This window comes from Dipodomys merriami, unplaced genomic scaffold (assembly GCF_024711535.1).
Source record: "Dipodomys merriami isolate MVZ:Mamm:240054 unplaced genomic scaffold, mDipMer1.0.p SCAF_121, whole genome shotgun sequence".
Classification (NCBI taxonomy): Eukaryota; Metazoa; Chordata; class Mammalia; order Rodentia; family Heteromyidae; genus Dipodomys; species Dipodomys merriami.
In genome coordinates this window covers 1,338,202-1,364,756 of record NW_027202505.1, presented here as the reverse complement: position 1 = coordinate 1,364,756, position 26,555 = coordinate 1,338,202, and the positions used below count along the sequence as shown (strand labels likewise).

Below are 26,555 nucleotides of genomic sequence, written 5' to 3'. Positions count from 1 at the left end.
TTCTACCATGTCTATTCAATACTAAAATCTTAAATTAAAAAAAACACCAAAAACTGATACCTGTCACAAAAAAAAAGTTAAAGAAAAAAAAAAAACTACTGATCTAAGAAGTATCTTACACAAAGGAAAATGCTTGCCAAGAACTGGGATTTTCTTCTCCTGGGAGCTTAAGATCAAGACTCTCTGGTTAAGCATCTTGAGACCTTTCACTCTCTACCTGACAGAGGAGATGGGTTCAAGCAAACAGCCAAGACCTGGAAAGACTAAATATGTTCAAAATACTGAGCAGTCAGGCCTAAGTTCTAGACTATAAGGAAATGGCCTGCTGGGAGGCTGCACTGGAGGCTCCACCCCATGACAGGTGAGCCCTTTGGAAAATGAAATTATCAAACAGTCCAGGTATTGCCAGCTGGTTCTGAGGCCCTCTGAAGCAGCCTGTCTGTCAGTTTCAGTCACAGACCAGACTCCCAGAAACTGCCCTGAAGAGCTACAGACATCGGATCTCTGCCTGAAAAGTCAGGAAGAGACTGGCTGACCTAGCCCAATTCTGGGCTAAAGCCAAGATCTCAGCTTACCTAGCCCTTCATAGCAAGGAGTGAGTGATAAGACTCTCATGGATGGTCACAGAGAGCTTCATATATCAAATCTGGAGGCCAGAACTTAAGCAGTAACATTTGCTTCTGGACCAGTTAAGGAGTAAAGAACTATTCAGTCACCAGTTCTGTAGCAGGCCAAAGGATAAGGCTGTCATAGCCTTAAACATGTCACAGCTTGGGGCTGGGAAGTTGGTACAGTAGTAGAGTGCTTGCCTTGCATGCATAAAGCCCTCTCAGTACCATGAAGGCCTAAGCACCACATAAACCCTCACCATCTCGATTCCTCAGCACCACATAAGCAGAAAAGGCCAGAAGTGGTGCTGTGACTCAAGTGGTAGAGATGAATTGCTGAGGGACAGCGCCCAGGCCCAGAGTTCTGGCCCCACAACTGACAAAAAACAAAAACTAAAAACATCTCACAGCCTGATTAGTCATTAAGGAAATATCTTTGTCTTTACCTGGACAACACTTCCATTCAGGGGGGGTCCTATAATAATCACAGTGATATAATTACTATAATGAGAAGATGAGCCTCGGATTTCTAGCCACTGCCAAAAAAGCCCAGAAAAAGGAACACCATAGACTCTGTCTGCCAGGCAGCAGCAGTGGGTCTTGACCAGATAACAGGTTTTTCCCTCCAGAGATCCTTCAGGCCCTAAGCCCTTCTAGGGCAGACCAAATACCCTAAACTAAAACTCCAAGGGAAGGTCACAGGGTAAGATATCAGGACCACATGAAAGAGTGTAAAGGGAACAAAGGCTGGGAACCAAGACTGTTCTGGCTCCACAGAAACCTGTTCTTGCTCTAGGGCTAGCATATAAGAAATGACTAATCCTTAGCCAAGCTCAAAATCAGGAGCCCCTTTGCTGCCTGGGTCTAGGCCCTAGGACACGGAGGGGGAGGTCAGATGTTTCTGAGTAGGCTGGCCCCAGGGGTACCTGAGCTCTCAGGCAGGGCGGGAGTGCTCCTCCAAGCCCAAGAACTCTCATCCCAAGGAGCTGTCAGGCTAACGAGGCTACCCCACCACCACTCCATCTGAGCGTGGCAGGCGGCACCGCACGACTGGCTTCAGGTGGCTCTTCTTTAATTAATGGCATCCCAGGCTCTGCAGGGAGCTTCACCCCACAATGAATGGCCCTCTCTCATTAGAGGCAAGCCTGCCATGATGTATTCAGGGTGAGGGCCAGGATTCATTTCCCTGTCTGTGGGTTAGGGATGGGAGGGAGGAAGAGGCAGCAGGGAGAGATTTATATCGAGTGACTTGGATTAGCCAGAGCTGAAACATGACCCCATCAGCTCAAGCTGCCTTCTTGGGGCTAACCCAATGCACCTTTGCTGACGAGAGGGCTCTAGGGAAACTGAAGGGAGGGCAGAAGGTCTGGTTCCCATTCTTTCTAAGCTTAGACTACAACTCTAAGGCCCAGAATTCCTATACAATCTCCAGAAAATCCTCCCCTTTCCACCATGCACTTCATGTGAATTGGGAGCCTGGGCTGACTGAGCAATTTAGCCTCTCCAGAACTTCTTCATGACTGGGAAGCTGACCTACTAGCTTCATAGCTACTGATATGGACTGAGGATTGAAGCCCTTACCGTGGCTTTCCGCTGGCTTTTCCACCTTTGTAGCAAGCAATACCCTCATTCTTTACTTGAAAATAGGAGGTCCATAACTGCTGTCTGGATAGGACCCAGGTACATGGGTCCTATGCCACAGGGCATCTCAAACATCAGGCTAACTGGCACTAGGGAAAGGCAAGTTTTGGTCTGCCACAAAAACATGCCAACAACTATCACTTCACTGTGATGGTCCACCAGGCTGAATCCCACCTCCAAGGTTGGGAGATTTTAGGCAACAGTATTCTTCTACCCTTGGTACCATCCTGCAGGGTTCACAAGTGACTGAGAAGGAAGAATTTGGCCTTCTATGCAAAAAAGGGAAAACTGGGCCTTCAGCTATCCCAGTTCCTACTATACTTCCCATAGACTTACATCCTGCACTTTGTTTACCACTTAGGTGGTTGTAGATCTAGGAGCTAGGTATATTCAGGCTGGCAACAGGAAGCACACAACCCTCCCAACTCCTTAAGCATACTACTCAGATCACACTGAACTTCCTTGTACACAGGAGAAAAGGTACATTTTGGAACCCACTGTTTCTATTCTCATTCTCCTTAGACTGTCCAGTTCACTAAGAATGCTAGAGATTGGCTTCTCACTTGCCCCTGTCAGCCAATCAGAAGGATGTTCTATACCTAGGAGGGCCAGGGCAGGTGTCTATCACCTGCACACATACTCACTGCATGACATCCATGATTCTCCCTAGTCCTTGTAAAAGAAGTATTCATAGACCCTACCTTCTCTACTCAGAAAGAGATGTAGCTCAGTTCCGCTTTGCTAAGCCCTATTTGGCAATGTGTCTAAACACATGCAAACTTAATTAGTTCAGGAGGGGAGCCCAAGCGCTTGCAGTGACAGATAAAAGTAACAGGAAATGAGACAAGTCAGGACTGGCAGGGAGTTCTTACTCCAGCACCTTCCCCCAGCAGGCTGCTAATCAAAAGTGAAGCACCTCAGTGCTGGGACCAACTGACACTCTCATGGGCAAGGGGCAAGGCTCTCATAAGTTTAGTGGCACAATGCAATGCCCCATGTGCTTCCAAACACAATACAAGACAGAGGTGTCCAAAGTGATGGTGGTTATGATTTTCTTAAAATGGATGGGAGAATTCATTAATTTGTGGCCCAGAAAGAAGCATTCAGGCTGCCCCAAAACATCACCTGCCACATCTCTTGACCAACCATATTCCCATACCAAAATGAACATAAATGTTTAGCTCTCCTCCAATACCAAACCAAAATCCAACTGCCAGTGTGTCAGAGAGCATCCACAGCTGTCACTCAACACAGACAAAGAAAAGGAAGAAGGTATTCCTACCAGATCATAAAGCCCTATGGACCATGAACAAGGACAGATGGCTGGACAGCACTGTGGTTCAACACAAACTTTTAGAGTCAGAATGCCTAGGTTCAAATCCTTGCTCTATTATAACAGCTTGTGTGCCCTTGACAATTTCCCTTTCTGGACTTCAGTTTTTCTGTTCGTTAAAAAAAATGTTATAAAGGAAGTAGAGGTGTGGCTTGAATGGTAGAGAGTCAGCCTTGAGCGGAAAAAGTCAAGTGAGAGTATGAGGCCCTGAGATCAAGCCACAGTACTGGCACTAGAAGAAATGTTATAAAAAGAACTTATTTTACAGAACTGTGGTAAGGACTAGATGACATAAGTATAAACAGCACATATAGGCTCCTGCCATACAATGTTAACTCTTCTAGAAAAGTCCCAAGCCTCTAGTTCTAAAGACACAAATCTTTCACAGAAAACATTTTATACTGTGCACAGAAGATACTCCTCTCCTTCCTGGCCATGGGTCTGTGGGCCACTTCACCCAACTCCCTGATATCAGCAGCTTAGTTCTTTAATTTCTCACATTCAGGTTAGGCCAGCAAGGCCAAAGACTTCTCCTTCTGTTCCATTTATCCTATACAATAACAACTAATGTTCCCTAAATCTACCTGCTATCATTTTTTTTTTTTTTGCCGTTCTTCTGGACCAGGGATTCCAAGAATCACTTCATTGTACCTCATAGGGTTGAAGGTATGTAAAATGTGTATTTAGCATATGTGAGGCCCTGGGTACAATCTCCAATACCAAAAATCCAACCTCTGCAAAAAAAAAACACACCCAATAACAACAAAAGGAAATCATTCAACAAATATTTGCTTAACAACTATTACAAGTCAAGCCTTATCCTAATTGTATTTACAATCTAGTAAGGAAAACAGAGAAGTAGAGAAAGCTATGATAAAATTTTATGTATGAATAAATACAAGCTCCAGAAACATAAAGGAAAGCACTTAGAGAAAGATGTTAGAAAGTGGCCAGCTATATATAGCCTCTGAATGAGGTGGATGGTTCATAGAGAACTTACGGATCTAGAGAGAGAAGAAAGTAAGAGATGTGAAGAACTCAACAGGGTGGACTTGAACTTGAGGACAAGGATGAAGCTTGTCACAGCTTAGACAGTAGTCTGACATAATTCGCTACAATTTGGAATAAAGAAGTAGCAAGACTGGAGTCAAGGACACTATTTAGAAGACTACATTAATCAAGAAGAACATGATCATCTTAACTTTGGCAGTGGTGGTCTGAGAAACCTCTGCAAGGCACAATCAAAAGAATTTGGCAACTACTGGTGGTAGCTAGAGAAATAATAATTCTCAGGTTTCTTAGGAGAGCTGAGTGGATAAAACTAATTTAATTATTCAAGAGAATAATGGAGGACAGGCTGAGGGGAGAAAGTAACAGCTAAGTTTTTTTGTTTTTTGGTTTTTTTTAGTGTGTTTTGGGCCCGGTCGTGGAGCCTGAACTCTGGGCCTGGGCGCTGTCCCTCAGCTCTTCAGCTCAAGGATAGCGCTCTACCACTTGAGCCACAACGCCACTTCTGGCTTTTTTCTTTTTGCTTACATGGTGCTGAGGAATCGGACCCAGGGCCTCATGCATGCAAGGCAAGCACTCTACCACTGAGCCACCTTCCCAGCCCCCACAGCTGAGTTTTAAGACATTGGTGGTCATCCAGGTAGAGATTCAGGACAGGTAGCTGGGATAATCAGGCTTGGAGTTCAAGTGAAAGGCAGAGTAGATTTCTTTTCTTCAGCAGGATTATGTTAGTTCTAATCTGTCATTTGGAGAAAAAGATTAGAAGGCCTCAGTATATAGAGGATAGCTGAAGCTATGGCAAAAGATGAGCCCACTTTCTGGTAAGAGCAAGTATGAAAAACAAAAGGAAAACAGTCATATTCTACTCCTCTCCCTCCCAGGGAAGTCACTACCCATAACACTGTCCGGGTGTATGGTGCTAACATGGTGCCACTTCACTCCAGGTACCAGGAGTCTCATTCTTCAAGACTACTCTGGGGCACTTGACTGCAGCCAGGAGGGAAATGTCAACAGACCTTGCCAAGTGCATGCTCCTCATAGCGGCAACAGGCACTACACTCTAGGCAAGTACTTTTCAATCTCTAGACATTTTAAAACCTAAAGTGCTCCAGGTCTTCCTCTACACAGCATAAGTAGTGGGCGTAGCATGCCTTCTACCTCTTCCTCCAGGAAGCCAGGAACAAAATGAAGCCCAATACCAGCCCAGCACTTACCTATAACAAGTGAAGTTCCTGACCCAAAGGTAAACTGAATGTGTATGAGTGTCTCCTAGACTGACTCTAAGCAGAGCCCTGAAGCCACCTCCCCCATGCCCACCTAAGTACAGGGTCCAATTACCCCAACTCTCTCCAAAGGAGCCTCTTTCCAAACTGAACCAAAGGCCTGGGCTTCCCTCAAGCTCTTCTACTTGTCTTGTCCACTTCCTGATTTGCTCCTCTTCTCAGCCACAGAAAACCCCCTAACTGTCAGCCAGGGTTGGCAAACCTAGATCATCAGACTGTGGTTTTAAACCTCAAGTTCTTCAAGTGGGGGCCTGTGCAGGTCTTACTCTTTACTCTCCACCAGTCTTAAGTGCCTACCCACCAAAGGCAGAATCTCCTAGAAGATACATTTCCTACCTAGGTAAGCAGAGAAACAACACTAAATCCCAAGGAAGCTTCAACAAACACCAAGTAAGATGAAAGAAGGGTAGGCCAAGTAAGGACGGTAACCTAATCAAGAACTAAGCCCATATTATGTTATTTCTTGAAAAAGTTTAGAGAAAAAATTAAATCCAAACTCACCTTAGCAGGATCTTGATACTATAGCATCAAGCTCCATAAACCTGGGAGTACCAGCTCATCAGGCTTTGACAAAAGATGGACACAAAATGATTTTGTCAGGACAAGAACAGATTTTTTTCTTCTCCAGTGGAATTTCTGCTGGCACTTCAGTTTCTATTTCTCAGTGCCATACTAATCAGACAGTTTCCAACAAAAGTGATGTGAAGTTGCTTTAGGGGGATAGGGGCAAGGAGAGCAATGAGAAGGGAACCATGATTTCCAGAAATGAGTATGTGAAATGAAAACATTTCCTGAATTCCTTAGACTTAGTTAAATCTGGAAATGGATGTCAAAATAAGAAGTAAGCCACATACTAACAAGTTGTGAGTGTCAATTTTACACCACCCTTGTCAGGCTCATCAGCAGCCTTTACCAGGCACACGGAAAGGTGATGGCTCTGCCGAGAGCTACTGACAAGCCTCTGACGAGAGGTTCCAGGAACACGGATAAGCTGTGCACTGTCACGCTGCACTACTTCGGTTTCCTCTCTGGCTGTTTTTATTTTGTTACACATTTAATTAAGAGCCTTCCCAGCAGTTATGTGGAGTCCTGATTCTAAAAGGCAGTTACAGAGCCCTGCTCCTCCACCCTGCCACCTGACAGCTGCTTCCTCCCGCACACCCCTCTCCAGAGCATCACTGGCCTTCCCCATCCAAATCAGCCATCTAGTTTCTTCTGGAAACTATGTTGTCTTAGAATTCAATTTTGTTTAGCTACAACTCTTTACCTCATAGCCTCAGGGGGTTTCATCTATAAAAGGGAGACACCACCTCCTAACCAGAGACACTGGTTAGGAGGACCAAATGAAGTTCTCATTATAACTTGATTTCCTTCATACATGCTTAGAGTCACTACTCAACCAATCTTCAAGATTACCAGATTTCTTCTAAAGATATAGTATCCTGCATTATCAACACCTGTCCTGGGCCCACTGTGGTGCAATACAGTACAGGGCCCAAGGGCTGCATTGCAGCTGCAGGCCAGAGTAGGCCAAAATCAAAGATGACATCAGCTTCTGAAACTGCCTCTCCAGCTCATGGAGGAGCCAACTCCAAGCTTAAGAGGCCCAGCCAGATATTTCTTATGAACAGGAAAGTTTTCACATATAGATATATGTACATACCATCCCTATTACAGCAGAAGACTTTGAAATACAGCCATGTGGAAGCTGAGCATACCAGAGAGAGAAAAACACTAGAAAAGCATGATTCCTAGAGAAGCTGCCCTGAATAACTGGGCCTCTGGAATGGGTCGAACACACTTTTCCTGAGCCATGAGAGCCTCAAACTTTGTAAATCAGCCTAAGTCCTGCCCTCATCTAAACAGCTTCTCCTAGGCTGAAGAGCTCCACGTTAAGACTCTCCAGCCTTCAAGGGCCCAAAGCTGTGCAAGATACCACAAACAAAAACAGCTTTCCCTTCCTTGTCTTCTCCAGACTCCTCTAATTCATGTCTGCTTCCTGTTCCAGTCTATATAATCTCCCGGCAAGTGAGCATCATACAAGAGGACAGAAACCTTCTAGAGCAAACCTAGAGGTGTGCGGTGTGTGTACCCAACCCAAAGAATGTGGCAATGAGGTACAAGTGTGTTTATGTGTGCTGGGACTTGTATTCCTTCTGACTCCTCTACAAGGCACATTGATGTCCTGTGACCAAAAGGTATGCAAAGGAGATTGGTGAGAAATAATGCCTGATCTGGTCACTCCTCATCCCCCACCAATATCCACCTTATGCTAAAAGGCTTATACACATTTCTCTCTCTCTCTCTCTCTCTCTCTCTCTCTCACACACACACACACACACACACACACACACACACACACACACACTTGCTGCTGCTTCAGCCACAAAGAACACAGCAGTATTGATCCTATCAATTCTCAGCAAACAGTGCCCCCTCCCCCACCCTCCTTTAGTTCCCTGGGGTATGTCTGAAGTCAGGTATCCACGAGGACAGGCAAGATGCAGAAGTGTCAACCCAGCAAAGGAGCCAGTTCTGTCTTCCACAACCAGGACAGGATCAGGAGACAAAAGAGGAAAAACAGTGGGTACAAAGGAGGAGAGAGGAGGCTGGTGACTTGAACAGCTTCCTGGAAGCAGCTCTCCCTCATCCTACCAGGCTCTCAATAGGTCTTCTCTGACAGATAAAATGGTACCTAGTCAAGGGCAAGGATTGTGGAACCAAGTTGCTCAGGTTTGAATCCTGGTTTTGTGTCTCTTTAGGCACAAAATAAAATAACAATAGTACTTACTTTACATGATTTTTCTAGTATTTCTAAAGCACTTTGAGCTGTAAATACTACGTGTGTGGTTAATTTTTTTTTTCCAGACCCTCTTTTAATGTTTTCTTCCAGGGCAATAAAATGTAGCCCAGAAATTAGAAGGACTGTCATGAGCAGCGAGACTTGGCAAATGCAGGAAGGCCCCACCCCCAGCAATCTAGACAGGGCTCTCTATTTGTCTACTCCAAGAGGCAAAAGGCAGGGCTCCCAGCCCCCTTCTAAACCTGGTAGCCCCAAAGACCCAGGAATCTCTACCCTAGTTGTTCTGTGAGCTTAAACATTCACACTTCCAAAAGGCAGATTCCAAGCCCTGGCAGCACAGGAGCTCTTCTCATACTCACATGACTTTCAAGTCCCAGTCTCCGCAGGTGACAAAAATCGACTTGACGTTTGGATCTAAGAGGCCTTCCTTTGCCATCCACTCATCGACCCTCTGAAAAGTACACAAGAACAGATGAGATTTTCCTGGTATTCCCTGAGCCTATAAAGAGCAACAATAATGAAATAAAGATAAGCTGCTTGTAATCAGAGCAGGAGAAAATTATAATCCTACCCAACCAATCCTATCTGCTCTGGGCTCTTAACCTCTTAGAACTACAGAGAGGTGGGCTGAGACTGTGGCTCAGTAGTAGAGTGCCTGCCTAGCATGCATGAAGCCCTGGGTTTGATTCCTTAGTACCACATAAACAGAAAAGACTGGAAGTAGTGCTATGTTTCAAGTGCTAGAGTACTAGCTTTGAGCAGAGAGGCTCGGGGACAGAGCCCAGGCCCTGAGTTCAAGCCCCAGGACTAGCAAAAAAAAAAAAAAAGAACTACAGAAAGGCTCTTGGAGAACGATCCCTTAGGGAAGATTCCACGAGCCCAAGTGTGGTGGGAGAGGGAGCCTCTCTATTTCCCTTGGTCTGGAAGCCTGCTTCAGATCCCAGCAGGTTAGTCCAAATACCTTGTTGTGATATGGCCAGTTCAAAGGCATAGCCCTTATGTATGAAAATAGGGCAGGATGCCCCAAGAAGGGCTTCCAGCCCACAGCCCACTCACTCATTTAACCCTCTAACAAATTCCTACTAAACAAATTTGTGAATCTGGTTATTCACCAAATGAAAGTGAAGAAAAACATTTTCCCTTCAGAGGAGGCCTCTTTGCTATGGTGGAATGTCACACTGGCAAGTGGATAGCATGGCCTTTTCCAGCAGCAGTTTTTTATTTCTCCTTTTCCTGGTTACAGATTCAAATTCAGCAAAATATCTGAAGGCTGAACTTAATTCCTTATGCAAGGAAATAAACTGTTCCTAATCACACCTTATGTCTTTTTTTTCCCCTTCATCCCTCTGACTGGTTTTATTTGCGCTCACACTGGAAATACAAATGCTAAAATCAGTATCTAACAAGAGAATTATCATAAAGAATTCATGAAGCACTGCCTATTTTTCAGAAGATCCCAGGCATGGGGAAGCAGTGTAAATGATCCCATCACCACTTCTACTCACGCAGGAGGATTATTTTTTTAAGTCTATATCACATAGTAGTTAAAAATTCAGGATTGAAAGTCAGACACATCTGGGTTCCAATCCTTAGCTCTTCCTTATCCTGCCTGTGTCATTGATGGGAAGTCATTTAAAAGTCATTTAACCCCTCTGAACCTCGGTTTCCTTCATCTATAAAACAGAGTAGGCTGGCAAACCTTATAGAGTTGTTCTGAGAATTAAATGTGATGATGTGTTAAGTGCCTAGCACAAAATAGACAGTAGGCTGAGAAGGGGAGAAAGGCAGATCATCATAACAATACAATAGATACAGCAATAGAGAAGTGATTGAAAGAAATATAGGACTTAGAGGAAAAAGTGGCTACTACCTACAGAAGCAGAGATACAGGCATGATAATTTTGTATTTGATATTCTTAACACCTGTCTCCCTACCAAAACATAAGCACCCTGAATTCAGAGGCTCAATTGCCTCTGAATTGAGTAGACACTCAATGGATATTTGCTGCCAGGTGTGGTGGAACACTCCTGTAATCCCAGCAGTCAGGAAGCCAGGAGGAGGATGTCAGGTTCAAGGCCAACGTGGGTTACATTATCAAGATCCTGTGTCACAAAATGGTTTGAAAAAGTTATTTGTTTCCAGGCACCAATGGCTCACTTATAATCTATAATCCTAGATCTATAATCCTAGCTACTTAGGAAGCTGGAGTCCAAAGGGTTATGGTTTGAAAGCAGCTTAGGTAGAAAAGTCCAAAAGATTCCATCTCTAAAATAACCAGCAAAAAGCCAAGCTAGAGGCATGACTCAACTGGTAGAGTGCCAACCAAGCAAGGAAGCTGAGCAAGTGTGAGGTTCTCAGTCCAAAGTTATTTTCTGACTGACTGAGAACCTGAGCAGGTAAAAGTTAAGTATGAGCAAAATCCACAGCCCATGAAAGGAAGGAACAGAGTCAGATACAATGGCTCAAGCCTATCATCATAGTTACTTGGGAAGCAGAGATTGAAGGGTTGCAGTTTGAGACCAGCCCAGGTATGATCACAAGACTATATCACAATCAATGACAGAGCACTTTGGCATGTACCTGTCATAGAAACACCAGTAGGAGGACTGCACGCTCAGGATGACCTAGGCAAAACTCTATCTTGAAAATAACCAATGCAAAAAGGGACCAAAGGCATGGCTCAAGTGGTAGAGTGGCTGCCCAGCAAGCACAAAACCCTGAGTGCTGAAGGGGGAAAAAAGACAGGAAATGAAGCTGAGGTGTTGCTAGACCCATTTTCTCTTTGAGTCTGATGTTTTAAGGAGAAGCCCATGCTGAGCAACTCTCTCAGGAATAGCAGTGAATCTCTCCTCCAAAACAATGGGAAGCAAAGTATCAGTGGCTCACATCTATAATCCTAGCCACTCAGAAGGTTGAGTTCTGAGGATCACGGTAAGAAGCCAACCTGGACAGAAAAGTCCATGAGACTCTTATCTCTAATAAACTACTCAGAAAAAGCCAGAAGTGGCACTGTCGCTCAAAGTGGTACAGCATTAGCCTTGACCGCAAAGAGGCTCAGGGACAATGCCCAGGCTAGGAGTTCAAGCCCCAGGACTGGCAAAAACAACAACCAAAACAACAACAACAATGGGACTAGGAGGTATCTTAGAGGTATTTATCTTTTTCCAATCTATAGTAGCTATCCTAACCCTAACCATGACTCAACCAGAAGCTGACAAGAGCCTAGAATTCAGCACTATAATAGGGAGTACACTCTGCCATTAGGTAAACCTAAAGCTGCCTTTCAGACCTGTTCCTTCATGAGGAGCCCATGAATAGTGCTCAACACTCAATCCCTTGGACAGGATTCTTGGCTAAGGGGGCTATTTGAACCTTTCTGCCCTATGTCTTCCAAGCTACCCTCTTCCCATGCAGATGTGCCCTGCTGCTACTCCAGATACTCGTCTTCCTCTTAATCAATGATAACATCCAAGCTTTGGGTCTTAAAAATACCCCTAATGAAATCCACAGGCCTTTTCTTTTTTCCCCTCCCCCTACCAAGCAGGTCTGGGAGGGGGGACCTTTTCCAGTGCTGAACATCTAGGCTGGAAGGAGTGAGAGTGAAGCTGATGCCAAGCATAGCCCTTTCCTATTCCCTTGGGCTAGAGCACAAGAAGCAGCATCTTAACCTTTTCCAGCTCCCTGAGGAGAACATCCTAGAAGTGTGGTCTCTGCCAAGGGTTTTAAAGTCTTTAATTTGATTTTCCTCACATAGGCAATTGTTGTAATTATTCTGATTAGGAATCATTACCCAGAGCAGCCTCTGCACCCGACAGGCACAATGCATCCAGCAGCAAGCTACAGTGGGGCTGGCAGCCTCGGCGCAGCTCCTGGAGGAGCTGACAGCAAACAAAAGCCATCGATGGGGAGTTCTGGGTGAGTTAATGAAGTGCTCACATGCCACGAGAAGCCAACACTAAAAGCTAAACAAAAACACCTCTGGTCCCTGGGGCTAGTCCCACCACACTACAGCTCAGCTCTCCTATTCCCCTGCCCACCCAGCATAGGCTGTCCAGAGCCTCCAACATACAGCCATGGGCCAAGCAGCACTGGGACCTTTTGCCTGTCTCCTGGCAGCACTCGGACATCTTGTCAGGAGTCAGTAACTCCTGATGGGAACAGCTGGAGATGACAGATCAATGGTTCAATACTCTCAACAGCATGTCACTGATGTGACAGCAAATGTTATTCTAATCAAGCCATAATCATAGTCAAATTACATGGCTACATTCTCTGGAGTAGAGGGGGAGAAAGGTAGCAGGAAAGGGTCAGAGGTCAGGAATTAAAGGTCATTCAACCTACCTCCAGCACTTGCTGCAGGCTTGGCTGACCATCCACCATGGCTTGTATAATCCCGGTGAGCTGAAAGGAAAGACAAACAGCCTTTGGGTGGAAAACCATAACACAGGGACTTAAAGCTGGACTGGTTCCTTTCCTTTCTTCTTCTTCTACTGTAAAGGGCTCTGGCTTGGCATTGCTTCAGGCTGAGAACTAGGTTAGAACTAGGTTAGGAAAAAAAGTCCCAGAACACAAAGTAAGCATCACCCACAAAAATCTGCATTGAGATGGGGCTATACATACATACACTGACCACAAGGTTATGTCCCAACCTGATTCAGCTTTTGTTTTGGGGAAAAAGATTTTTATGACTTTTGTATTCAACAGGCTCAATAACTAACACAAATTAGTATAAAGTAGATTCAGTTCCAAGCCTCACAGAAGTTTCTGCAAAACTTGGAGAGTGCTTATACAGGACAGGCACATTAGGTTTCAGGTTTCTTCTTCTGTGAATCTCACTGTCCACTACCTCCCCTGCCATAGTCACTATAAAACCAGGGAAGCCCCCCAGTCAGCTGCTTTCACTCTGCACACCTGAGTCTTTGATAACAACTAGTCAAGCAGAAAAGAGTCACCTATGATGGGATAGGGAAACAGACAAAAAAGCCAAAATGTGCAAAATCTGGCCTAGAGAATTTCTGATTCACAGGCCTAGGCTCTGGGTTCAATCTAGGTCCAAACAAGCTTATTATTTTGCTTTGTTTTGAAGTAAAATCAGTCCTTAAGCACAGAGTAGAGACAGATTTCCTACAAGGATGTGAAGAATGAGGATCACCTTGTCTTAAATATCAACTAGAAATCACTATGCCCAACATGTCCTGGACTACTTCCAGAAAGAGTAGTGTCTTGGGTTTGCTTGGAAACAACTTTTTTGTTGAAGTGGGGAGAAGGGGTTTAAAAATCCAATTAAACTATAATTACTCTTAATGAATACCAAATACCCAACTCACAGAAACTGCCAGCTCTAAGAGGGGAGGTTATTTTCTCATAGTGACTTACATGGAATGGTAATACACACCTTTTAGGGAAGAAATTTTCATTTTAAGAACGCTGAGTTCCTCTAGGTGGGTTTCTGTAGTTCATCAAGTCATTATTAGGTGGTATTTTAAGGAAGTGTAAGGACACAGCCACTCTATTTTATATTCCAGAAACTGTTTTTATATTAATCTGTATTTTAATTGGGTAACAGCTGCTGCCTACAGACTTCCCATGGTCTAAAAGGAAAATAAATTAGAAAGATTAACTACACTGTTGTTTCGCAAAGCTTTAACCCACAGCATGCCCACCCGGCTGGCACCTCTACACCCTTTCCTTGCTTGGGAGACCAAAGAATTGCCCAGTAGAGGGAGGGCCTGAGTCAAGGAGAAGAAAAGGTTGGTTTGCTGCAGACAGAAGGGTATGGGGGATGGGGACCGAGGTTTGAGAGATGAGGAGATACCCTGGGCCAGAGACTTTAATCTTCGAAGAACAAAAGGATTTCTCCCTTTATTCTCAGAGACCTACTATGTGTTAAACCCTATTTTAGGACCCAGAAATGTAGCAGAGAACATTAAACATGTGCACGTATGTGCACAAACAAACAAACAAACACACACACACACACACACACATACACACATAAAAAACACAAACTGCCTCTGTGGAATTTGCATTCATCTTGTCAGTACCCTCTTATGCCCAGTACAGCTAGTACCCAGGGCCTGTCTACTATCCAGAGCCACACACCAAGCAGACAGGTAGTTGCAATGCATTTTGTCTCAGGCACAAAGGGACCAAAGAGAGTCAAGAGTAGACTGATTTCCAACTCTTGGTCCACTGTCCAGATTACATCTCTCCAAGAAAGAACTACTTCTTACCTGTGCCAAGGTACTAGATGAAAGAGTGAAAGAAAGAAGACACCATCACTGCATGCTAGCCCAGATCGCTCTTGCTAAGCTCTTTCAGATTATGGAGTTAGGGCTGGGGCCAGGACTATTGTGGAAAAGAGGGCCCACGGTCATTCTTACTTTTTGGAAAGTTCTAGGGTTTGAATGTCCGTCATGTATCTAGTCTGATCTTCCTTGGGCAAGGTCAGACCTGCTCCTCTTGGCTCTCACTAAAAGTAATTCATACAACCCTAAAGGGCTTCAAAAAAGTCTTCTTTATACACAGAACCAAAAATATCAGTACCAAGAACTCCCTCTTTGCAAACACAGGTTTTGTCATCACCTGTGTATGCTACAAGTACCTGCCTTGGGCCCAGGAAAACCATGGGTATAAGTGAGAAACTCACTATATCTGGTTCAGTGCTTACCTAACATGCATGAGTTCCATTCTCAGCACCATAAGAAACACCTTCACTAATAGGAAAAGTAGGAGACCACTCAGATGTCCTGCTGTAGAATTCCTCACTATATAGACTTCTTCCCACCTAGGGCTGAAGGTAGGGCTCCAGCATCTTGAGCTTTCACAGATGCTAGGGTCAGCAACCCCAGTATCATCAGCCTGGGAGGAGATGAATGAGATCAGCTCCTATCCTCTCTTTGCTTCCTAGAAAACATGCATTTTTACTGATGGCCCAGCCAGTCATGACTCTCCACTGAGTTCCTAGAGGATTTGAACTCAACCTATCAATATATAGAGGCCTGAGCAATGGTCCAAGTAAATACATCCTTGCAGGGGGAAGATCTGATGCCCCATGAAGGGGGGGAGGGAATTGCTAGAAGGATGTACTCATCCATCCAAGAATGAATAACCTCTTACCTGTTCTCCCAATGAACTGGATGAAGAGGGGTAAAAGTACCTCTACCTGATGCTAACAACATGTAAGACATATAAGAAGCAGTTAGTAAGAGACAATTGTATAAAATTAATAGTGGAAGTTCTATCCTAGGACTAACTTAAATCCTTCTTGCTACAGTTTAATCCCATTCCTACTTGGGTTAATATATATTTGTAAAAAGCTTTCACATTCTCACAATGAAAAGTACTAGAGCAAAGCCAAGTATTATTAAGCTGAGAACCAGGGCTCACAGGCTAAACAGGGCTCAGAGACCTTAACCACTTAAAGCAGGAGAGGTGAGAGGAAGAATTAATGTGTGTTCTGTGGCTCCTTTCACTGAGGGATTACAGATTAACTCCCACTTCACCAGACTCTGAAACCACAAGGCGAGGGGCTTTTGACCCTAACTGATAACATGGCTCGTTCCTGAGATCCCCTACCCACACAAGGGCTTTGTCCAGGGATGAGTTAGTTTCATCATAAACATTGCCAACTACAGGAAGCAGCCCAGGAAACTCAGTGCCAATACCATGTCAGCATCCAGCGCTTTAAGCGCTTTCTCCTTTCACAGTTTATCTTCAACACAATCGTATTCTGACACCAAGACAGTTTGTTGATTACATAAGCACTTGTCTCTGGTGTGCAATCTGATAATCAGACCTACTCTTTCTCTTCAGACAAAGAGACCAATAAACCTCACCCTTTGTAAGTACCGGTGCAAGACAAAGCCCTTCACTGACATTTAACAAAATGAGCATTTTTCTCTTTTTTTTTGTGATAACAACAACCAAATCAAAACAAAACCACCACACATGGTCAGGGACTAGGCAAGGCAACAGCTCAGCTGTTACTGACAGAAATACGATGAGCTGTAGAAGATTTTGGAGGTCATAGGATAGAAGAGGCTCAAGAAAGAATTAATGGTATCTCCTCCTTATTTCTGTTAGAATTACATCTCTATGCAAGCAATCACTTGGAACTAAGAAAGGACCTCAAGAAGACTAAGAATATGTGCCTTAGAGAAGTAAGAGTGCTTGCATATGGGATAAAGACTCATTCAAGCCAGGCACCGGTAGCTCATACCTGTAAACCTAGCTACTCAAGGAGGCTGAAACCAGGAAGATCATAGTTCAAGGGCAGCCAAAGGAAAGCATTTCACAAAGCCTCATTTCAACCGAAAAAGCTGGGTGTGATGGGGTATGCCTGTCATCCCAGCTACACTGAACCTACGCAAAAAAATGAGATCTATCTCAAAAATAGCCAGAGCAAAAAGGGCTGGAAGTATAGCTCAAGTGGCTAAGTACCTGCCTACCAAGTATGAAGACCTTAGTTCAAACCCCAGTACCACCAAAAACAAAAACAAAACTCACTAAGGCAAAATCCTCTTCCTGCTGTCCAACATTGAACCCATTCCTTTCTCCATACAATCATGTGCTTACATCTATATGTGCGCACACCTCTTAACACATACAGGTTAAGAGTCTTAAGAACTTCTTGGGCACTAGAAAGAAAATCTTGCCAGAAGAGTTACTTAGGTGCAATCTGGAGGTTTGGGTTGTTGCTTACACTTAATAATGAAACATCCTCTCTGGTTAGAATGATCTCCACCACTAGGCCCGCAACAGCTAGTTCCAGTGGATAAAGTCTTAGGCTAATAGCTCCCATTTTCTATCCATGCTTTTCTGTGACCTAGTTCCACTTGTATGGAAACAGGGCAACATTAAGGTAATCTGGAGTTTTCCAAAGAGATTTTACTTACTCAAAAGAGCACGTCAGTAGTGCAGTTGCTTTGGGGAGAGAAGTGAATAACTCCTTTACAATACCTATTCATGTAAGGAGCATGCATCAAGTGCTTAGTGTGTATTAGACCTTAAAGATGGGGCAGATGGATCAGGTTCAGTTTCTTCCCTCAAGGAGCTTGTGGTCTGGTAGGGAGACAAGTATTTAGCTAAAGTAAAATAGATCAGACTAGTGCCATGTTGAAGTAAGCACAAGCCAGGCTTGGGATCAGGGAAAGCTTCCCAAGGAAAATAACCCTAAACAGAGTCTCAGAGAACAAGATGAAATAATGGGAGGATAATGGGATCCCTGTATAGGTAGAGTAACCACCATGTACAAGAATGGATTATAAGAGCTGGATGTCAAGTTTTGAATTCTGGAAGCCCAAGACAGAATGACTCAATCAATGTCTGCAATACAATCGTATCTTCATGTTCATAACAGGGTTCATGTCAAGATTCCCAATAACTACTTCTACTCCCTCAAAATTATATATAGCTGTTCTTGAAACTATCAAGGATAAAGAAAATTTTTCCTAACAAGTCTCACAATCCTTCTTCCCTTTTGCTCAAAAAGCAACACAGCATCAACAGCAATATTCTTGCTCTGACAGTAACCCTTCTTTTTCTAATACTCTGAAATTCCTACTCTACTTAGAGCCATGTTCTCATAGCACTTTGAGCCATTCCTAAGCAGGTAGCAAACTTTCTATAACTTGGGCCTGCCAGACAATCTGATCTCAGAGAGGATGAAGAGAAGCACAAGAGTGTCTACTGCCATATCACCCTAAACATACCCAATCTCACCTGACCTTAAAAGCTCAACAGGATCAGAGCTGATCAATACTTACATTGAAGGACAAAAGGACATTAGACTTTCAGGCTACTGGAAGGTATGGGTAACTGACTGGAAGGTATGGGTAACTGAACAGTGCAACCTTCCTGTAAGGAATGGAATTTCCATCACCATTAAACTGGTGATGTTTTTCAAAAGGAGTCAAAGGACAAATTAACATACCTGGTTAAGAGAGAGAAAGGAATGTTAGGAGAGAAAATGAAGGAACAACATCATTAGTTGGAACAAAAGAGCCTGCACAGATAGGTGTCTGCAACAAAGACCACCTTGGCAAGACAGCAAACACTGGCACTCAGTCCAGGAGCAGTACTTGAGACCTTGCACCTGGGCTTTGTCAGCCTCAGAGCCCACTGAGCTGCCCACTTGTGCCAAGGAAGCCCTTCCCAGCCTGCTCTACACAAAAGAAATGTTTAGGATTATTCAAAAGCTTCTCTCCTCCTATTGCGCTCCCAGGTAGAAAATAGGTCTCTAAATAAATGAAGTCTCTAATGTACCTCAGTGTCAAATTCTTAAAAGATTCCAGAAACACCCATGTTTTTTCATCATCTCTACTCAACTCATGATTCCACCACAGAATTTAACAACCTGACATTGCAGAGGGGAAAGTAGCTATAGAAAGCTTCTCTACATCATCCTGAGAATAAGAATTCTCAAGAGATCCTCTTCTTCTAGCAAGCACCAAAATCTGTTAGTTCCAGTTTCTTAATCTGTAAAACAGGTCCATACTAACCTGCTAAAAAGGTGGCCAACTATCATACTAGCATAGGTAAGGACATTTCAATCTTATCTAGCCTTTCCTCTTTCCCACATATTCTATGTCACACAGAGCCAGCTTATTAAAGGACATAGTAACATTGTGGAAGCTAAGAAAGCATAAATATATTTCCTGAAATCTTCATCTTTTGCCAATGAGTCCTAAGAGAAATAGAACTGAGCCCCAGAAGCACCTGACTCAAAGTGTCGAGTCACCAAGAAAGATGGAGATGAAAAATAAGGGAAAATTTGGGGAAGCTGGGGCAGATTTTGCCACTACTCTCCCTGGGCCCAGTGATCACAGTTGCAAAAGTTAAGAATCTTTGACTCTTCACAGACTAAAGTCACTTGAAAAGCCAATTGCTAGGCCCAAAGTACACTTGTCTTAATCCTTGATCAGACCTAAGCTTTCCCTAAGTAGTCTATACAGAACAACAATGATCTCAGAGCTCTTCTCCCAGCAACCCTTGCTGCACATCCAGAGTCCTTACCTCTGTACAGAAGGGGGTAAGCTGTGGATGGACTACAGGCTGGACATACATGTGAAAGGTAGATTCAATCTCCATGGTCCGGCCATTTAGCTTCAGGATGGGGAACTCAATGATTTCCTAAAATGCCAAAGACACAGGGAAAAAAGTAAATTATTTTGGTCAACCATTTCAAATAATAACTTCAAGTTCAGAAAAGATAAGTTGCCCATTACTCCTGCAGGCCAAATCCAAGATTAGGAAAGAAGGTGCCAGCCCAGTTATGATTCTAACCCTCCAACCCTCCTGGCTGCTAATAGGCTCATGGGCTCTAGGAATAGGACATCCTCCCCACCCACCATTTCTAGGAGGAGGAAGGAAGACAGTAATCTGCCTTAGTTTTCCTGACAGTCCTCTACCAGAGACTTGAGTCCCTAAAAGAGGAGGCCCTCTTTCCTCTTGTCCAGGTCCCTGTCCTAGCCTGAATCTGAATCTCTAGCCACGCAGACAACCAGTCATTAGAGCAGCACACACATTTTCCTATAAGAAGTTTAAAAAAATAGTATCTTCATTCATTTTTATGAAAAACAAAAGATAAATAATAAAGCCAAAGGAGATACCAAAAAGGAGAAAATAGAACACCAGGAGCTAGTGCCTCCCACTTTTTTTCAGGCAGTGAACACTCTCCCCCACCTTCCCTCCCTCCTCACCCAATCACTTAGCCAGCCCTTCCCAGTCCACTGGAACGTAATGGAAGAGAAGGAGGAGGAGTGACAATTTGTTTGGTGTCTCTAAGATTAATTTGTCTCCGTTATTTAATAGAGATGCACGGCACCAAGGTCCTGGTGTGCAAACAGGCTTGCAGAACACTGGCTGTGCAGCACGCCTCATACATCGCTCCTGGGAAGGGAGGGATGTACCAGAGGGGGGAGAGGGCAAAAGAGAGCACGCGCGCACCAGAGAGAAGAGGGAAAACAAGGAGAGAGAATAAAAAAAATATTGCTTTTTAATATTCAAAAACAGTTTGCAAAATTTAATCAAAGCAGAGGAAAAGCTAACATTTTTACCACTTTGACATTTTTATTAGCGCTTTCATAAATTTTTAAAACATGAATGGAATTAGTTTACAACACACACAAAAAAAAACTGCCCTGAAAACATCTGGAAGAGACAAATAGGAAATAATAAAAAAATAAATAAAAGCAAAAGTCCTCTGAGTAAAATTAGCATGTGGAGAAAGAAAAGGGGCTTTACCCACTCAGATCCCAGCAGTCGGCTCCAGTGACATCCCTACCCAAGGACTCCCAGTCTAGAGAGGACTCTTCCAGCATCACCAAAATCAAGGCAAATTGGTTCTCTTCAGAGACAGCCTGGGAGAAGTAACAACTGATGACACCTGATTGCACTCAGGAAATGGATGGGTGGGAAACAGAGGTCGTCAATCTCCTTGTCCCAGGAAAGCCACATATCCTCCCCTCCAAAATATACCACTAACATTGGACTTATTTTTCAAGCATCTATTTCAAACTAATGCACAACAGCAGGGCTGCAAACCAAATCAAGGCATTCAGATTCATGCCAAAGAAATTCAAAGGTTCTGGTTGCCTAGTCTCCCTGGGCTGATCCCCAAAGACGGGGAAGCTGACAGGAGTTTATTGCCAGATGCAGAAAGGGCAAAATGGCTAAGGATGAAGCAGAGAGAAGACCAAGAGGAGGCCAGGCTGCTTGCTTAGAGTAGGTGATCTCTCCCCTCCCAATCGAACCAAGGGGGACATTCGTTTCCCAATTAACTAAGGCTTCTTCTGTTTCCCACAAACCATTACAAAGCAGACCAAGTAGAGGGAGTTCAGCTCTGAATAACAAATTTGAGCACTTGCACATACAGCATACATATTGGTCCCCCTGAAAAAGAAAATATTCAAGATTTCCAAGAGCTAACTCTGAGGTACAGTTGAGTCAGGCTGCTCTAACTCCCTAATTGCTGGTAAATCCTTCCTCCCACTAAGAGAAACACCTCACCCAATAGAAAGAGTTCCATAGCATGGTGAGTTTGGCTGCTCTGGTGTCTAAGGAAACAAATATGGCCAGTGCCTTACTAACAATGTTAGCTGGGCCCACAATGAAATTTAACCTGTGACACAACTGTACTTTTCATTTAAACTTTCATTTGGAGAGAAGCAGTGTTTGGAGACCTGCAGTTTGTCCTGCTAATAAAGACAAGTGTTGGGACCTTTAAGGATGCCATTCATCTTTGGCTTTTATTAAATTCAATTTTCTTAAGCCCATGATACATTATGAAATTAGGAGTTGACATTCATCTGGAAACAAAAGTATCTATCAAACATAAACGGGGGGGGGATCTCTATTACAAAGAATTTATGGCTTAAAGTTGATCTCTTTCCACTTTTTTACAAGCACATGGTTTGTTTTAGATATGTGAAATGTTATTGTAGATCTGGAATTCCATTAGTATTTATTATAAAATAGTATGCACTTCAGCTCCCCCTCTGACCAGCACCAAAGCCAGCATCCCTGGTAGTTTCTCTAAAGATTCAGTCTTTGGGGTTTCTACACTGAAATTCAGTAGCAAGTCTCCCGATGCTGATTCCTTATCCATAGAAAAATGGAACCAACCTCAAACCAACGTCACCCTTCTACAGACAAAGAGCAAACCAGCTGCAGCTCCATGCCCCTTCTCCCTCCCAAAAAGCATCAATCCTTGAAACGAATAGATCAAAGGCCCAAAGCATATCAAATTGGACCCATTATAACATACTTCTCTGATGTTGTTAGCCCATCAGCCAGTTCTACTCAAGAATAAAAAGAGGGGGCTGGGAAGGTGGCTCAGTGGTAGAGTACTTGCCTTGAATACATGAGGCCCTGGGTTTGATTCCTCAGCACCATATAAGCAGAAAAAAAGCCAGAAGTGGAGTTGTGGCTCAAGTGGTAGTAGACTGCTAGCCTTGAGCCAAAGAGTTGAGGGACAGCGCCCAGGCCCAGAGTTCAGGCCCCACAACCGACAAAAAAAAAATTTTTTTTTTTAAAAAAAAAGAAGAATAAAAAGAGGGACTTTCAAGAGACAGTCTCATAGCCTGATTTTGCAGGAGAGAAGCAATTCCTCATCAGCATCAGGAGTTATTATAACAAATTCATTCTGGATGCATCCACTGAAGATGCACAAGAGGAGCTTTTGAGCTTTTTGTTCTGATTCTGAGCAGTCAGAACAGAAAGGACCTCACTTAGGTACTTCTTGTGTTTTCATCTACTTTTTTTTTTTTTTTTTTTGTCGGTCGTGGGGTTTGAACTCTGGGCTTGGGCACTGTCCTTGTGCTCTTCAGCTCAAAGCAAGCACTCTACCGCTTCAGCCACAGCACCACTTCCGGTTTTCTAGCGGTTTATTAGAAAACACCTATTTTTCACGAGGCAGGAACTAGGTATAGACACAGAAATAAATAAAACAAGATGTGGCAGCTCTCTGAGATTCTGAGTCAGGACAAAGGGTAGAGAAGAGCTAGTCTCCAATACTCTCAACATTTGAAAAATGGTGTGTGTGTGTGTGTGTGTGTGTGTGTGTGTGTGTGTGTGTGTGTGTGTGTGTGTGTGTGTGTGTGTGTGTGTGTGTGTGTGTGTGTGTGTGTGTGTGTGTGTGTGTGTGTGTGTGTGTGTGTGTGTGTGTGTGTGTGTGTGTGTGTGTGTGTGTGTGTGTGTGTGCATGCATGTGTCAGTGCTGGGACTTGAATTTGGATGTTGTCCTTCATCTTTTTGCTCAAGGCTGTCACTCTACCACTTTAACCATAGCTCTACTTTCAACTTCTTGCTGGTTAATTGGGATAAGAGTCTCACAGACTTTCCTGCCCAGGTGGGCCTCAAAACACAATCCTCAGATTTCAGCATCCTAAGTAGCTAGGATTACATGCATGAGCCACCAGTGTCCAAATGGAAGTATCTTATTTCTTACATTTATTGTTTACTCTGTCAAAAGACACTGTACAAAGTGCCAATAGGATCTCAATCCTCCAAGTAACTCATTATGTAGGAATCATTACTATCCCTATTTCACAATAAACTAAGGCCCAAGAAGGTAAGGCAACTTGCTTACATCTATACTTCTAGTAAAGAAGTAGTAAAGAATGAAGGCAGAACTCCAAATAAGAAATAAGGAGACTTAGCTTTCAAAGTCAATAGGGTTAAAAAAATGTCTGAAGGGAACTTGGTCTGCTATCTCCTAGTAAAAGGCTGCTCTTAAATCATAGGAAGCCTACAATATAGGTGCAGTAGCACAGATGGTACTGTTTGTTATAAGCTACAGAATGGCAGAACCCGCTAGGATCTCTTGCTACTTCACTCCCATTCTGACACTGTTTCCCTCTTTCAACTTTTGTTAAGCATACACATGAAGAAGCTAACATGTGACAGATAGAGAATATATGTCTGGCTCTAGAGCTGGATATGGTGGCACACAGCTGCAATATCAGCACTTGAGAGGTAAGGGCAGGAGGATTGAAAGTTCAAGACCAGATGGGCTACATAGAGACCTTGTCTCAATTAAAATGAAAATAAAACACTGCTTTCAGAGAACTTTCTGGAAGTTGATCTACCTAAGATGACAAAGAAATTAGGTAGTAGAGCTATGTTCATGCCTACATATATAGCACTCCAAAGTACATTCTACCAGATCCATTCACTCTCATGCCTTTAAGTGGTTTTCTTCCTCAACAGAAACAGACCACTAACCCCCAGTTTTACCTAGCTTGAACAGCTGACCTATTTGCCTGGGTCCAAGGATTTCTGGAAATACAGTATTAAAATTGAAATGGTTATCCTACAACCATTCACAAACTTCATTATTAGATTGCCCAAGAGGCTGATCTGCTGATGGTAGATGGGAATTGGTGACAACTATAAACAAAAAAACCCAGAACTCAGATTTGCCAATGAATCCAGGGTTCTAAACCTGGCAAACATAGTTGCTAACTCCAATTATGTTTTTTTCTTGAGGACAGAGAAGACAAGAGAAGTAAAAAAAGACGTACTAAACAATACTCATTTGCTATATCATTTTAAGTGAGTTGGAGCAGACAGTTTTTGTTTTTATTTGTAGTACTAGAGATAGAACTCTGGGCCTTGTACTCTACTTCTTTTTTGGGGGCCTGAACTCTGGGCCTGGGCGCTGTCCCTCAGCTCTTCAGCTCAAGGCTAGCGCTCTACCACTTGAGCCACAGCACCACTTCCGGCTTTTTTCTTTTTGCTTATGTGGTGCTGAGGAATCGAACCCAGGACCTCAGGCATGCAAGGCAAGCATTCTACCACTGAGCTACCTTCCAAGCCCCAGATTTATTTTTTATTTTTTTTGTCGGTCGTGGGGTTTGAACTCTGGGCTTGGGCACTGTCCCTGCACTCTTCAGCTCAAGGCGAGCGCTCTACCGCTTGAGCCACAGTACCACTTCTGTACTCTACTTTTTGAAAACCACTCCTCCCCAGTAATTTTTTTTTGGGGGGTCCGGTTGTGGGGCCTGAACTCTGGGTCTGGGCACTGTCCCTCAGCTCTTCAGCTCAAGTCTAGCGCTCTACCACTTGAGCCACAGCACCACTTCCGGCTTTTTTCTTTTTGCTTATGTGGTGCTGAGGAATCAAACCCAGGGCCTCAGGCATGCAAGGCAAGCGCTCTACCACTGAGCCAACTTCCCAGCCCCCTCCCCAGTAATTTTTGCTTTTAGTTTGTTTCTCAAATATGGTCTTGCATTAACTCTGCTTGGGCTGGTCTCAAATTGAGATCCTCCTATATCCCCCTCCTGAGTAGCTGAAATTATGGACAGGAACCACTACACCTGGCTTCAGAAGTTTTAAACATAGTTGCTTTAAACTTGTTCAATTAGGAACCAATGATTCCTCAGATAAACTGAGGATAAGACTGCAATAGCATTTCAAATGAAATTTCAAACCCATTATCAGCAGATATTACAAGAAATAAATGTGTGAAATAAATGTATAGGTGTTTTTCAGGGTATTCAAACTCCTTTCCACTCAATTGTCTACAGTGTGTAAGACTGGATGAGAAAATAAAACAACAACAAAAAGAATTTAAACAGAAAAGACTCAGGTTGTGGCAGTGGTTAATCATATAGCAGTCTAGCCCATTTTCCCGAACAACAGAATCTCCTCTGCCTGAGTTGATGTTTCTGTGGTCCTATATGAAAGAATGAGCAAATCTATTTTTCATGGATTGCCTCAATCTAAGAAATAACTGACACTGCCTCAAGTTGGAGACAATAATAATTAATCTATTCCTTCTCTCCTCTTACCTCGCCCCCCACCCCCGCCACCTGAAGAAAATTCTAAAAAGTATGTGTCCCTTTACTACAAGATTGATAAAAATCCAAAAGCAATACCACACCACATGGCAAGCATGTGGGGTTTAGCCAAATACTTGGTATGGGGTAAAATGCCAGGCAAGGGCAGCACTTTCTCCAAAGGATCAAGGAGACTTGTGGCCACAGGGAAGAGAAGTGAGGGTTGCACTGGACAGTGGGGTATCATTTGCTTAACAGTTTCTCTCTTGGGGGAAAAAAAAAAAAGCATTTTATGCACAAGGAGCTTATTTCTTAAACAAACACTCGTGGTTTTGATTTACACCACAGCCTGCTCCTAAATAATTTATGGCGGGTTAAATTTATTGCCGGGCCCTGGCTGGCTGCAAATTCGAATTGCCAAATAATTAGATTTTAGGGCAAAGCTTATAAATTACCCGTCGATTTGTCCGGACTTGTTTGTCAGTTGCTTTGTGCTTCAGGTCATCTTTGGCATTTGGCTGTTTGGGTTTTAATTGCTGATTTACACTTTGACAGATGAGAGCTGATGTTCAAAGTTTCAGGACAAGGAAGGGTAA

At 43.6% G+C, this 26,555-nt stretch overlaps 1 protein-coding gene across 7 annotated transcripts in view; it reads right to left on the bottom strand.

Moving 5' to 3' along the window:
- The window catches only part of LOC138823637 (ERI1 exoribonuclease 3), a 134,526-nt gene that overhangs the window by 80,132 nt on the left and 27,839 nt on the right, over positions 1-26,555 (bottom strand). For all 7 annotated transcript variants that reach the window (XM_070017068.1, XM_070017069.1, XM_070017070.1 and 4 more), the window contains 3 exons: positions 19,694-19,810; positions 13,019-13,078; positions 9,036-9,127 (listed from right to left, as the gene is read on the bottom strand). In XM_070017068.1, the coding sequence (XP_069873169.1) occupies positions 9,036-9,127; positions 13,019-13,078; positions 19,694-19,810 (269 nt within the window). The remainder of the gene's footprint in view (positions 1-9,035; positions 9,128-13,018; positions 13,079-19,693; positions 19,811-26,555) is intronic.